Genomic DNA, 14543 nt, shown 5'->3' with positions numbered 1-14543 from the left:
AAGAAGAAGAAGAAGAAGAAGAAGAAGAAGAAGAAGAAGAAGAAGAAGAAGAAGAAGAAGAAGAAGAAGAAGAAGAAGAAGAAGAAGAAGAAGAAGAAGAAGAAGAAGAAGAAGAAGAAGAAGAAGAAGAAGAAGAAGAAGAAGAAGAAGAAGAAGGAAGTTGAAGAGAACAGGAGAATTTTAAAGTCCGACACTGGCGTGGGTAGCAGCATCGTCACGTGGAGAAAATTTTGCCAGGTACTAACAGAGAGAAAGGTCGGAGCTATCTAACGGCACATCTCTTTTCTTCTATATATATATTTCCCCTTTAAATATATATATATAGAAACTTTAAAAATACCAAAGGATAGAAAAGAGAAAAAAGAAATGTTATGCATCAAATCTTCTAACATCTGAATGAAATACCTGTTATTTGAAGACGTTCCATCAGATTGAAAAGAAGGAATACAAAAGAAAAGAAAACTTCAAATGAAAAAAAAAAAGAAAAATATGCAGAAAAAGAGATTTTTAATATTTAACTTAATGTTTTTTTTTTTTTTTAAAGATCAGTTGGGAATATTGATTTCTTCGAATGTCGAGAATTCAAATAAATCCTTCCAGTTAAAAGGAAAAGAATAAAATTAAATAAATTTATCCACGATTCATTTCCCAAGAAGTATATTTTACAAACCAAAGGAATTTCTTTTGTCGAAATCGTATTGAGTAGAAATCCTAAAAAGAAGCTAAAAAGAAGAGGGAGAGCAAGGTCGTTGGAATTTTGGGTCCAAGAGAAAGAAAGGGGAGCCCCGTTTTCGGTACTTTTCGTCAATGAGAGGGACTTCCCTGCGTGCTTACTACAACCACACGTTCGGCTTTGTTCGGTTATAGTCGGTTAGTTTCGAGTGCGATGGACGCACTATGAAACGAGCGCAAGAAAAGGAGGCCGCATTACAGTTATCCCGACACAGGAGAGAGACGCCTGGTAAAATATCAGGGTATACGAGAAAAAGAGAGAAAGAGAGAGACGTGGACCGGTTTTCTGGCGCATCCTCGCACGATTATAACTACAACTGCGCGTACATTGTCGCCCAATGTATTTTCGATCATCCCCAAGACAAAATATTTTTCTTTCGGGAGTCCGTCTACAACATCCTTCTACTTACCTAATATTTACATCATTTACAACAATTGTAATAATTTTCCATAATAAAAAAATTATTAATGCTTTCGTACGTACGAACAACGTGAAGGGTAAAAACAACTTTAAAGATTTTTGTAAAAGAAACATTCAGATTAAAAGGAATATTTGAATACTACCAAACGTAGTAGACCAAAATGAAAGGAAGAGGCAAGAATAATCTTGAAATCCTAACATAGATTCAGCGATTACCAATTGATAAAGTTGTAGGGTATAAAATGTTATTCGACATATATAAACATACGCGTATGGATAAACATACATATATATGTATATATATCGAGGTTGAAAGTTTCGTTTCGTTTCATTTCGTTCACGCAATCGAAGCGTAGATTTCGTGGCCAAAAAGATTCGTATATCGAGCTACAGCGTTCTCATTCATTGGTTCTAAATATACACCGTGACGTCATCCTGTCGGACGTCACACAACGCGAAACGAGACGGAGAAAGAGAAAGAGAAAGAGAAAGAGAAAGAGAAGGAGAATATACTCGGTGTATCTCTTACGGTCGTCCTATCACGTGCTCAACGTACGCTGCCTCTTTTATACGCGTTTGGACGACTGCCGCATATGTACGCGATCAGGAGAACTTGTATAAAACAGAGGAAGGGAGAAGTGAAACTAAAGGAAGAATAGAAAGCACGAATGGGAGAAAGAAAAAGCAGGATTTCTCTGAGAATCCAATAGCGCGCATGATTCTGCGTGCATAAATACATGATTCCCATTACTCCTGTAGCAGATGGCTTGGGTATGTTATTATACTTATCGTAAGAATCTAAAATTGAAGTCGTACGTTGAGATTTGAAGTGTATATGTGTATGCGCGCACGCGTGTTTTGTGTCATTAGCGTTTGGAAACTTAAAGAAAGGAAGGAAAAGTTGACCCTCTCTAACGTTCGCAACAAGAGTAACGTAGAAAGTTGGGTAAGTCGAGAGGAGAATTAAAAGACAGGAGGGTAGCGTGAGGACATTGACAGGGACTCACCGTTGGCCTTGAACGTGGTCGCGGTTTCGAAACTCGGCGCCCTGACGGGGTGTTTCTCTTTATTTCTATCATGGACGTAGCTAACGGCCAAGCTGACGGCAGGCAAGGAGTCGCCCCTTGTGAGAGGAGGCCTCACCGGATGCTGATCTTCCAAAGAAAGTCTTTTCTCCGTATGTTCCTCCTCGTCGATAGCAGATATACCACGTTTCAACTGGGACATTCCTCTGTTGTGACCGAGGCTCACGTGATGTGCCACAGCAGCAAGGTGGGCGTTCGGAATTCTCACGTTGTTACCTCTCAATCCGTTACCAAGATCATGATTATCCTCGTGTTGTCGCGATATTTGTTGTCTCGTTGTGCCCGAATTAAATTCCGTAATAGAGTTCCTGTGATGTAACTGCGAGTAACTTGTTATGTTGTGATGCCTCGAGTGAGTTTGACCGGCGTTCTGAATTGGTAGAACGTCTAAACTCGGGCCACCATTGTGTTCCGTGTGACCAGCCGACCTGTAAGCCTTAGAAGCGGACGGCCTGGCATCTTGAAATCCATGCGCCTTCTTTAATTGTTTGGCAGACTCCAATACTAGATCTATCCTATCCGCTCCCTCGTAATTCACGCAACCACGACATACCGGCTCGGAAAAGTCCATGATCATTGCCCAGGGCATTCTGGGTAAGTCACACAAGTAACACTGCGTTCTCTTTCCCATCATTTTGACGATTCGTCGATCTTCCAGATATCGATAAACTTCAGCCAGCCAGCCACTCAGCCAGCCAACCAACCAGACACACTCTCCTCTCCTCTCCTCTCCTCTCCTCTCCTCTCCTCTCCTCTCCTCTCCTCTCCTCTCCTCTACTATCACAACTCACATACACTTTCCGCTTTCCCTTTCACTCTTCCTCTTCAGATTTTATTATATTTTACTCTTTAAATAGAAATCCTCTTGATTTTTTTTAGTCTTCGTTAACTATAATCTAGCGTTAACGCACGTTGATAGGTAGTAAGCCAGAGAAAAGCGTTTCTAGAGCATGACCCGTTCGAACGGAGGAGCAGCAAACTAAAAAGCCTCTTTACACGCGCACTACGCACTCGCGAAAGGATTCCACCTCTATGAGAGAAGGAACTCCCACGGAAACGTCACTTCGATCCTCTCTCCTCCCCTCCCGCTTTGAACGGTCTCTTTCTTTTCTTTTCTCCTGGCTGGTCTCTTTGTTCTTTTCTCCTTTCGAGCGTGGATCGCTAGCTGTGGCGAGTCGACTACTAGTCGACCGAGGGAACGCAACAACGAAAGAAAAGTTTTTCACCAACAGTAACCGTCGAAATAAATGGCGACTATCGCAAAGAAGAGGTGCAAATATTTTGCTCTCGAACAAACTGCAATAAACTGACACTCGATAAGCTTACGAAAGAAAAAAAAAACAATGTAAAAGCGAGCAGCTTGGGATATCGCGCGCGCGCGCGACGAGTACGTGCGCGTAAATCGCAATTCGTCTGTCGATTGCTATGTTGCCTGGTACGCTTTTCTGTTACTGACACTGTTCCGTCGTCGCTGCTAATACGCGACGAGACGAGTAGAGACGAACGCTCGAGAATGCGGTGGTAAAACGGAGCTACGGGTGTCGCTTCCTCCGGACAATCCCCGCTACAATCCCCTACATCCCCCTACCTACGCGCCACCGATGCTTTTCTACGCTGCGCACGCTCTGTCTTCCTCCACCACCGCTACACTGCTTATATCCCTACCACCACCGCCAATCCTTCTTCTTTCCCTCTTTCACTCACCCGACACAACCACACAAGAGATTCAGCTCGACTCGCGCTACCGATTCTTTTCGCCGTTCCTCTCTCCACCTCTCGTTAAACTTGTGAAACGTTCGCGCTTAACCGGCGCGACCCACCTCGTCGGACCGGTCCACGACTCCTCGACACAACACGACGACGACAACAACGACAACACGACACGACGACGACGACGACGACACGACAACGCGACGCGACACGATGCGAGAGTACGACGCGCTCCACCAATCGAGCGCTGTGGCGTCACATTCCGTGACGTCATAATCGCAAAGCAGCGCAGGCGCGCCATCAAGCGCCCTAGGCTGACACGTAGCCGGCACCGCACGACCGGGATACGAAAAGATGCGCGCGAGAGAGAAAGAGAGAGAGAGAGAGGACGCGACATACTCTCGCGCATGCGCTCTACCTTCCGAGACTTCTTTACGAAAAAGAAAGAGAAGTCTTTTTTACGCACTCGAGGAAACCTCATGGAATCTATCTGTTATTGCTTTTTCTTTTACGAGCCTTTACCCAAGTCTACTCCATTTATCCTTTCGATTTATAACAAACATATAAAACATAATATCAATTAATTAATAGATGCTAACAAAACTTTATCCGTTTTTCCGAATTAATATCTCCGTTATATACAAGGTAAATTAATATCGTCATTGCAATATTATATCGACGAGTTTTATAGAATGATTGTTTGTTTGCTTTTTCTTCTTACAATTAGATAAGAATAGCTTAAGATAGCGATCAATGGAGATTAAGACTCCGTTACGATAAAATGCATTTGTGAGATTAGTATTATTATTATTATTTCTATTATTATTATTATTATTATTATTACTATTACTATTATTATTATTATCATTAACATCATCGCCATATTACAAACCTGGCGGATTAAGAATTCTCGAAATTATGCAACTTCACATATAATTATCGCTAACGTGAATACATAAATCGATTGCACGTGTGTGTTTGTTTTTTTTTTCAAGTACGAATATAAATACTCTCTGAAAGGAATATTCCATGAAATCCATCCGTCATCGGTTCGTTTAGAATGACATCACTCTCAATGTGACATCATAGTCGTAGAACGAGTTAGCAATATGAAAGTTTCTTAGTCGAAGGCTGTTGTTCCTGTTGCTGGCGCTAGTAGTGCTGGTTTTCTCTCTTTCTCTCTCTCTCTCTCTCTCTCTCTCTCTCTCTCTCTCTCTCCACTCTCATCTTTTTCTCTGGTTCAGCGATACGGTATCGCGCGTAAGGAAGAGAACTTTGCTAGCAGCTGTGCTGCTTAGGATCGAAAAGAAAAAAAGAAGAAAAAAAGGGCAAAAGGAGAAGGAGGAGGAAAAAGAGGCCGATAATATCCCTCTCGAACGCCTCTCTTCCTGTCCGCCTCTGACCCTCCTACTCCTCCTGCTCCACCTTTTACCACCTCCTCTTGACTTCCCTCCACCTCTTTACCACCAATTTTTCTTACTCGTTTCGTGACGACGTAAATAAACGAAGGATCGTTCGACGTCGACGGGTGTTTTTATCCTCTCGTTTCTTGCATACGAAACAAAACATTTGTACGTGTGCGTAGACACGTATTATGTGCATACTTGCACGCGATGTATCATAATATAGAATTGCTTCAAACGAAGATCACGATTAACCCTTTTAAGTGTCCCAGGGTTCCTTGTGAAATAAAAAGTCTTGACGAAAAGACCCAAAAACAGCGCGATTATAACGCTTGGTCTCGGATTATATCGAGAAAATTTAAGCAACGTTATAGCTGTCCAAAACAATCAAATGCTGTAGAACTTCCGACATGAATTCTGAAGAGTTTGATTGCGCAGTTTGCTACTCACATCAAACGGTTAAAGAGAGAGAAATAGAAAGAGAAAGAGAGAGGTCTTTAAGGAGTGTTACGCGTACATCATCTTCTTTCATAGTCTATTTTCACGGTTATCTTCAAGATGGCAAAAGAAGCGTAGAACTTAATCGCATGAGGCGCTTATCATCGGATACTCGATAGGAGTCTTCGAGATAAACGAGAGGCCGAAGGCTGAATCAACGTTGAAATCGTTCCGAGTCGTAAACACGCGTATATATGTATGTAAACTCACATACACATATTCGCGTAGAATCGATCGATAATTTTGGTTTGACCTCTGGATAACTCGAGCACGTGCGAGAGATTTGGTTAGATGTGAGAAAAGGAATCCAACTAACACCAGAGGAGCCGGCCAAATCATCAACTTTCAACATTATTCCACTTTTTTTTAAATTATATTTTATCTTTTCTATCGGTAGAAGGGAGAAAAAGAGTATGACTTGGAAGCTTGCCCACATGTTGGAAAATTCTTCTCGTTGTTACTTTTTTTTTCTTTTAAATACAGAGCTTACTATTCCTTTCTATTTGTCTTTCAAAACGCGTCCATGAACCTGTCACGTAACGTCTGCATCGTATCAAAAAAAAGTAACATTTAGGAATCTAATCGTCCTCCGTCGTCTTTAGGAAACATTACAAACTAATATTATGAAATGTAGGAATATACATATATGTATATGTATACCCATTTTTCTGTCAATGAATTTTAGTGTTGCAGGTTAAACGTGAACAGTAAAATCGTTAGTTGCCGAATCGTGTTTCGTGTGTAGAGTAAGTTACTCCTGCAGCAGGCGCTATATGTGTGTGTGTGCATGTATATAGCACGTTCTCATTGCGTGTCACTGGGTCACTACATTGCGCATAGGGGTAACTGATAGGGTCGACCTTTTTTGCTCTTTTTTTTTAATCAATGCAAATGCATTTCACAGAATGACTTCCTTCCGCTTTGTCGAGACTAACCGCCAGACGACGACCAAAATGAACAACTCTTTGAACAGTTTGTCTTCTTTAATCGATCTAACAAGAAGAAGAGGGAACAAAAAAAGAATTCAATTTCATTCCGCATTTTATACCTTATAATAATATTTTAACCGAAAATATATCAAAGAAAAAATATAACATACAAATTTAAATTCCATTGCACAAGAAGAAGCCTTATGCAGAAACAAAAACATCAAGTTATCGGTGTTTGACGTAATAGAAAGATAAGGAGCACGATAAGAGAGATTAAAGTGAAAAGAAAAGTAAAATATTTCTAAATAAAAAAAGGGAAAAAAAACAAAAAGAAGAAGATAACACAGATAATGGAGATTTTAATCTGTTTACACTACTAAAAAAAAAGTGTCGTCGTAATGATTGTTTTTTCTTTCTTTTTTTCTTTCTTTCTTTCGTTTTTTTTTACAAACATAAGTCGAGTTTCAGTGTTTACGTATACGCGAGTAGCTGAGGCGAGTCTTCGACACACACTCGAGCAGGCTGCCGGCTATCCTTACGTACTCGCATGATTCTTAGTGCGTCTCATGACGTCACCGGCGCGAGAACGTGACAACGTCGCAACAAGAGTACGAGCGCGACGTTGCCAATCCAGCTCTCTCTTTCTCTCTCTCCTTCTTTCTCTTTACACGCTCTCGATAGTACGAAGCTTCTGGATTGCGTCGTTCATAGTTCGTCGAGTCATCATTGTCTATACAATATAATTCGTCAACGATTTCCGTTAAAATAGAACTCTCTCTGTTGAGTTTTTCTATTTACTCCTATTTATTTATCAAGAGAGCGAGGGAGAAGAGGATATAAATATATATATATACAATATAATATGTAATGCCGCGATTCAGTCGACAGTATCGATCTGAAGAAGCTACTACTCTCTCTCTTTAGTTTTCTCCCTCAACCGTGGTTCGAAGTGATGACGAAACCACAAACGTCGTAGTGTGTAGTAGACGAGAGTAGAAGAAGGATGAATATAGAGAGAAAAAGTGAAGAAGAGAAAGAGAGAGAAGATGATGGCGAAGGAGCAGCATCAGCAGAGAGGAGACCCTTGCGCGTTCGCGCGTCGCTCGGTTCTCATGGAAAAGCGCTTCGGGCGACTCCGTGTGTTGCGTAGTAGTGGAAGGGGAATAAGAGGGTGTGGCGGGTAGAGGGAGAGATAATACCGTTCCGTCACGTCACGGTGCAAGCCGGCCGGAGAAAATCAATCCGGTCGTTCACTACTAACCTTCTGGTAGAACCGCGACGACTCAGCTACTATCACCATCGAAAACGTCGTTGCTGCTTCAAGGATCTCGACGCGATATTGACCTGGGGGTTGCGTTAGGTTATTCCCGCCGAGGTTCTTGTACCTATCAAGCGAATACCATCCCAACGACTCTCCTTCCCCCTCTTCTTTTTCCTCTCCTGCTCCCTCTTTCTCTCTTTCTATACATACCCCATCTATCCATCTATCCATTTCTATCGTTCTTTTCCAACATTAACGCAAGTCGGATCGTTAGATATAACTGTTGCTAATGAGATTTCCGTTTGGAGTATCAACCCTGTCCCCCTTTGCTCTTGTCCTTGGCCTCGTATCGTTGACAAACGACAACGACCAAGGATATTTTCTTCCTTTCTGTTCGATTATTTTTTTACTTTCCTATCTACAAATCTTTCTTTCTTATCCTATTTTTGTTGTTGTATTCGTTGATTTGTTAAAGCGATGACTATCAAGAGTCAAGTAGAACGTACCTATTCTCTTCTTTTTATTTAATATATTTTCTAGATTAACGAAAGGGTAACGCGTCGTAGCTCTTGGAAATTTGGGAAAACGTAGTAAGTAGTAAGGTATACAAGGTATACAACGAGACTTGGGTACAACGTCGACCTAATTCGGTAGGCAACCTACTAGCAAGTACAATACGATGACGTCACATACGGACGGTCGATCTCCGTAAGCAGTCACGGCTACAAATGCGATGCGTTGTCCGATCATACGCGACGCGCTTGCAGCTACAATGGCGCCCGACAATGGCACACGATATCGTACGACGTATTACATACATATGTACGCAGTGTATATCTATATATACATATATACGTAAATACGTTATACATACGTTACGTTATGCGCTCTGCGGTGTCACGGCGTGACAATGCAACGACACATCGAGGACGACCACGAAGTGACGAGACACAAGCGAGAAAGACATTCACTACTACCATCGTCTTACTCGTTTATACAGGATTCTTTCTTTCTATGTAGTATGTGACGTTCAAACCTAACTTACATACAGTGACTATCACTTAAAATTGTATAAAGTTACACTTATTAGATTTTTTGCTTAAAAACTATTGGTACAATGTGTTTAAGATAAAGACAATTTAAAAATAAATACTTCAGTATAACTTTATCACATTTTTTCTTAACTTAATTTGAAAGAATTATTTATAATAAGTAAATTAAGTAAAAACGAAAATAATGTACAGATAATGTCCGTCGCTAAATATTGTACGAGCTAAAATGGAGGGACTACCTGATTTTTTCATGTTTAATAGTGTTCGTCCTTTGTTTTTACTACTAATGTATTTATTTCTAAATTGTCTTCTCATCCTAAACATAATATACCAATACTTTTCAAACAAAAATCTAATAATTATAACGTTGTAGGATTTTAAATGATAATTATTGTATTCGAATTATACATTTATAGATTCTCCTAGCAAGAGAAAGAAAGAGGGCATGGTCGGAAAGAGTCCCGTCACCATGATACAAGATGGCGTCGTTAAACGCCAAGAGAAAACGAAAGTAATAGCAGACAGGTCATGCTGTCTGTCCCTGTCTGCCTGGGCTGTGTTGCATTTTTCAGGAATCGATTCGAAAGAAAACGATGACGGACAGCAACAACGTTCTCTTTCAATCCTCTTTTCTTCCTTTTTCTTTTATTCACGCGACACGGAACGGACAACTACTCTATGTTATGTGTCATAAATTCGACCGAGTTTACGGGTGTTTGTAAACAGACGCGAGAGAAAGGAAAGAGAAGGAAGGAAGGAAACGGCATATATAGTTTTAAAGAAAAAGATAAGGAATAGAAAGAGAGAAGAGGTAGAACGTTGAAGAAAGGCAGCTTAATCGTTTCACATGCAACAACATCTTGCATAGAGAGTTCGGTTAGGCTTCGTTTGTCTGGTGTGCTCTGCAAAACCCTCCTCCTTTCACGCTTCGTCGCTCTTTCCTTCTCACCGCTCCTATATGCCCTTTCTTTCTCCATCTCTCTCTCTTCTCTCTCTCTTTCTTTCTTTCTTTCTTTCTTTTTCAATCTCTCTTACTCTTCCACCTTTTCTCGTGACTAACGTGACGTCATCCTGTGTCTCCAAAGAGAGGAACTCTTCTTAAAGTAAGCGGGGAGACGGGACAGAAGCATGCAACGTAGCGCGACCAGTCTCCGCCTCTGGCCCCTCACCGGCCGCAACCATTCGCACAACGATGCAACGCTCAACGACGACGACGACGCACAGTGACATCGCTCGTTTGCGCGTAGTCGTTGGTTCGACGCTCAGCCGACTGCCCCCCACACCCTTCCCGTCCTCTTTACTCCTCTTGCCGAACCATTCTACTACCCACTCCTAGGCTCTACTACATTGCCCGTCGGTCGCGCAGCAACCGGTTCCTCCCCACCTATATCGGTCTCACCCCCTACCCTTCTTCCCCTATACTCCCGTCGATCGAGTGGACCTCCTCCACCCTCGTACGTTTTTATGTCCCTCTCTCTATCTTTTTCTCTCACTCTCGTTTCGTTCATCCGCGCACAACGACGTTGTCCATTCTAGCTCGCTCGCTCACTCGCTCATTCGTTTGGTCGGCCGGTCGGTTGGTCTCCTTTTTCGCGCAACATCGTAGCCACATTTTTCCTGCGCACACAACAAAAGTGTGTGTGTCTGTCTGTCTGTGTGTATGTGGTTTTAGACGATCATCCAGCAGCACGTTCGAAGAACGTTCCAAGTCGCCGTCTCCTTGTTTCATCGACATTTGATCGTAGAAAATAATGCGGTTATTCTTCTTATGTTTATTTGTTCTTCTATGCTTTTTATTACAGGATATGCAATCTTTAATTGTACCTATTTTTTTCTGATTAATTATTAATGATAAAAAAAAGAGATATTTTGTATAAAAATATTGTCTTATATTTACTATATCCTATAGTAATATTATAATCTTTAGTCTAAAAGATTGGAAGTGAATTGAATTGATTGACTTATGACGTTTCTAGAGAAAAGTAGTAGAGAAATAAAAACATTTTCTAGTATTATAGTTTTCTAGGTAAGACATCGAAGCAAGTAGGTTTCTTTGTTCTTTAGTGGGCGACATTAAAGGAAGAAGCACCTGACGAAAGCAGCCGGAGCAGACGGCCAGGTACAGGCAGACCGCGTACGTAACGACGTACCTGCGGCAGGTGAATCGAGTCAGGTGCCTCAACAGATGGGTGCCTTTACTCAAGGAAGCGTTATAAAAGCGGTCTATCATAAATGTGGGTTAGTAGCGATGACTAATCCTCTCAAAGACAGTGAAATATTTTATCGTTTTTTTTTCTTTCTCTCTCTTTCTTTTTTTATTACAAATACACACACACATATCGTTTAATTTTTCGGCCAAATCGATCATCGTACAATTTTTTGTATATTGAAAATCTTCCAAAGTCGGTGCACATATCAATTTCAATAATTAATGATGTTCGAAGAATGATGAAAGAATCATAAGATAGTCAGAATCATAAGAAGTTTAGGTATCGCGAGCTAAAAAACAATAATAATCGTACTTGAAATTATTCGATGGCCCGAAAATTAGTTCCTACCCAACGCGTATGTACTTGAGTATGTAGATTTTTCGTTATTTATTTTTCCTCGGCACGTGGTACGATCAGCGCATACATTTACGTTAGACCGAACGCATCGTGAGTTATGAGTACAAACAAGTATTTACAGTCACGTGTTAAGAATGGGATAATGAAAACGTGACGCGATTATGTATTCTTCCTATGCCGTAATTTCTTATTTGTTAGATGGTTGTCTCTCTCTCTCTCTTTTTCCTTCTCTTTCTTCTTCTTTCTGCGTAATAAAACAAAGGTACCGGTCCGTCTATCTGTCTGTCTGCCCGTCTGCCCGTCTGCCGTTGATAGAGAACTTATTTGCGACGTTGGTCAATTATTTTATTTTTTTTTTACCAGAAGATATCTACGCATAGAGGAGAGAGAGAGAGAAAAAAAAAGATAGAGAGAAAAACATACGACAACTAATCGCTCGTAATAAATGTCTATTTTTAACCAAACATTTTTTCTTTTCCCCTGCCACTTCTTATCTCGTATATCGATAAAAAATTGAACAGAAACGAACATTAGGAATTGGACTTCAAAAAGTAATCTTGCAATATTTTCATTCGAAAGCGATCAATTTCTCAAAGAACTGACTGACTATCTTTGCGATGTTATTCGTCGAATCATTTTCTTCTTATTACCTTCTTCTTCCACCATCGAACACCAAGGATACCAATTCAAGGTCAACTTCTTCTTCTTCTACTACTGCTGCACCGTCCCTCGTAGACGGCAAATCATCGTCATCATCTTCATCATCATCGTGATTTCTCGTGCACTTTAAAGGCGCATATTCTTTTACGTACGCCGCCATATTGCTTATTCTGTTTCACCTTCTGAACGAGGTCCTTACGAACCTGTTGTCATTTCGATTTGTTGTTCCTTTCTTCTCAACAAAATGCGAACAATTATAAGAATTGGAAAGACTATAAATAGGAAAGATGGAAAAGAACTTGGATTGTTCGAAGAAACATTCCGTGTACATATTTTTACACGTATATTAACATACGTGCAGTACATATTCATTCAGCGTACGCATTCCTATGTTTAAAATATTGTATTCTGTTTTAACATCATTTCTTTTGTTATTCTTTTGTACGTTTGCTAATGGAAGATAAGCAATTAAAATTACCTTCAACGTGTCGCGCAAATAACTGCACATATCTCTAATTATAGCGTTCGTTTCTAATCCTGGTTTTGAGTACATTTATTAATCCGAAACACAATGGAAAAAATATCGGGAACCGGTCAGAGATATTTTTCATCATTCATATTTCCATAGCATATGCCGGATAATGGGATTTAAAAAAGTTGTTATCGTGTTTTTTCTATGAAATTCCATTCTATTAAATTGAAATTCTCGGGGAAATTTTTTTTGTCTTCGAGCAGCAGCAGCAACAACAGTTTATTCAATGGAGCATTAAAACAAATTAAACATTGTATACGTGTCACATTCCATTTGGTATCAATTTCTTGCACTAATTGTACTGATTATTGATTATCATAGATAAATTTTTGCACTAGTTTAACACTTTTACCTTGAGACTATGGAACGTAAACTGATTAGTATATTTTTGATGAAATATTCATCTATTATTCAAAGACTATCGTCAAATTCGAGAAAATGGCCACGAAACAAATTAATGAAAATCTTGCTATCAACGAGAACAATATAGTATGAATTTGACGAATAAATAAAATATCTTATCAATTTGTTTCTTGCTATTTGGACATTCCAATCATCGTGTTAACACATTCGCGACCGCTGACGTGAATTCACGTCTTTTCAAGTTCTATTCCTAGTTTTATATATTAAATATATATTTAATTATTTCAATATAATATTTAAATAATTATATTTTATTATATTATTATATTTTATTATTTAAATATAAATTTAAATAATTCATTGTTTTTACAGGTACCCAGTATTAAAGAAGGAAAAAATATACCAGCCGCGAATGTGTTAAAATAATCGGAACACGCGAAGAAGCTGCCCCCAAAATTTGCAAAAACTTAACCAGTAATTTCAGAAAGCCGTCCAACCCTAATATGCGTTCAATACTATCTTTGACAGCTGCAAACATAAGCGGAAAAATTATTTGCCAATGCAGCTGATAGAATATCGCACGTACTAGCTCGATATAGTGGATATATGCATAGAGACCGTATATCCCCGCGAACGTCCATCCGTTCGTTCGATCGTACATATTTTATCGGTTTAACTTAATCGGGTGACAGAGGCCAGGGAATATTTCGTTCGCGAAATCATAACTTTTGCTCCCAAGTGATAAATATTTATGTCATCTCATAACGATCGAAGCGACATTTATTCTTCTTCTTCTTATTTGTATAACGTATTGAGCAAGAATGTTTTCATTTTCTTTTTATATTTTTTTCTTGATTCGTTTATCTTTGCAAATTTTTCCATTGTTATTCATACATCGTTGATTTAGGAAACAGACGTTTAGTCTCTTCGTAATATTTTTATGAATGTGATAGAATTGATACGCAAGACACACATATGTATAAATATAACGTTAACATTTATACATAAGTATAGATAAGGCGTTATCAAGTATACGATAATCGCAAACACGAAGCACATTTCGTAGCTTCTTATCTTATTGTGCCAGTTGAAAACAATTCTTTTGCTATAAGTGATTCACAAAAATGTTTAGTATTTAAATACTTCTCTCTCTCTCTCTCTATATATATATATATATTATTTATACTTGCATAAATATTACAAATATTACATAATATTAACATTGTTATATATAAACACACATAAACGTAAGTCCGTATTTTTCCTATTTTAAAAAAAGAAAGAACGAAGAATCTTTAGATTTATAAATGAATAACTAACTATTATACAC

General features: G+C 39.4%; 1 protein-coding gene and 1 long non-coding RNA gene across 5 annotated transcripts in view; one reads left to right on the top strand and one right to left on the bottom strand.

Moving 5' to 3' along the window:
• The window catches only part of Pits (Protein interacting with Ttk69 and Sin3A), a 13339-nt gene extending 9557 nt beyond the window's left edge, over window positions 1–3782 (bottom strand). Inside the window, exon 1 of one of the 3 annotated variants that reach the window (XM_015321365.2) lies at window positions 2161–3782. In XM_015321365.2, coding sequence (XP_015176851.1) covers window positions 2161–2872 — 712 coding nt within the window. In that variant the 5' untranslated portion in view covers window positions 2873–3782. The remainder of the gene's footprint in view (window positions 1–2160) is intronic. The other 2 variants (XM_015321362.2, XM_015321363.2) reach the window with 2 other exon arrangements.
• A 649-nt stretch (window positions 3783–4431) lies between these two features.
• On the top strand, window positions 4432–14429 carry LOC107066594 (uncharacterized). Of its 2 annotated transcripts, XR_001475753.2 has the most exons (3): window positions 4432–10847; window positions 11156–11329; window positions 13586–14429. It is a non-coding gene; the product is annotated as an uncharacterized LOC107066594 (long non-coding RNA). The 2 variants fall into 2 exon arrangements; XR_016178358.1 differs by having other exon boundaries at window positions 4432–11329.
• Window positions 14430–14543: the final 114 nt, after the last annotated feature.

Source organism: Polistes dominula, unplaced genomic scaffold (genome assembly GCF_049000335.1).
Source record: "Polistes dominula isolate Pdom_NZ unplaced genomic scaffold, Pdom_raw_medaka contig_24, whole genome shotgun sequence".
NCBI lineage: Eukaryota > Metazoa > Arthropoda > Insecta > Hymenoptera > Vespidae > Polistes > Polistes dominula.
The sequence above is the reverse complement of the archived record's forward strand: the minus strand, read 5'-3'. Positions and strand labels throughout refer to the sequence as shown.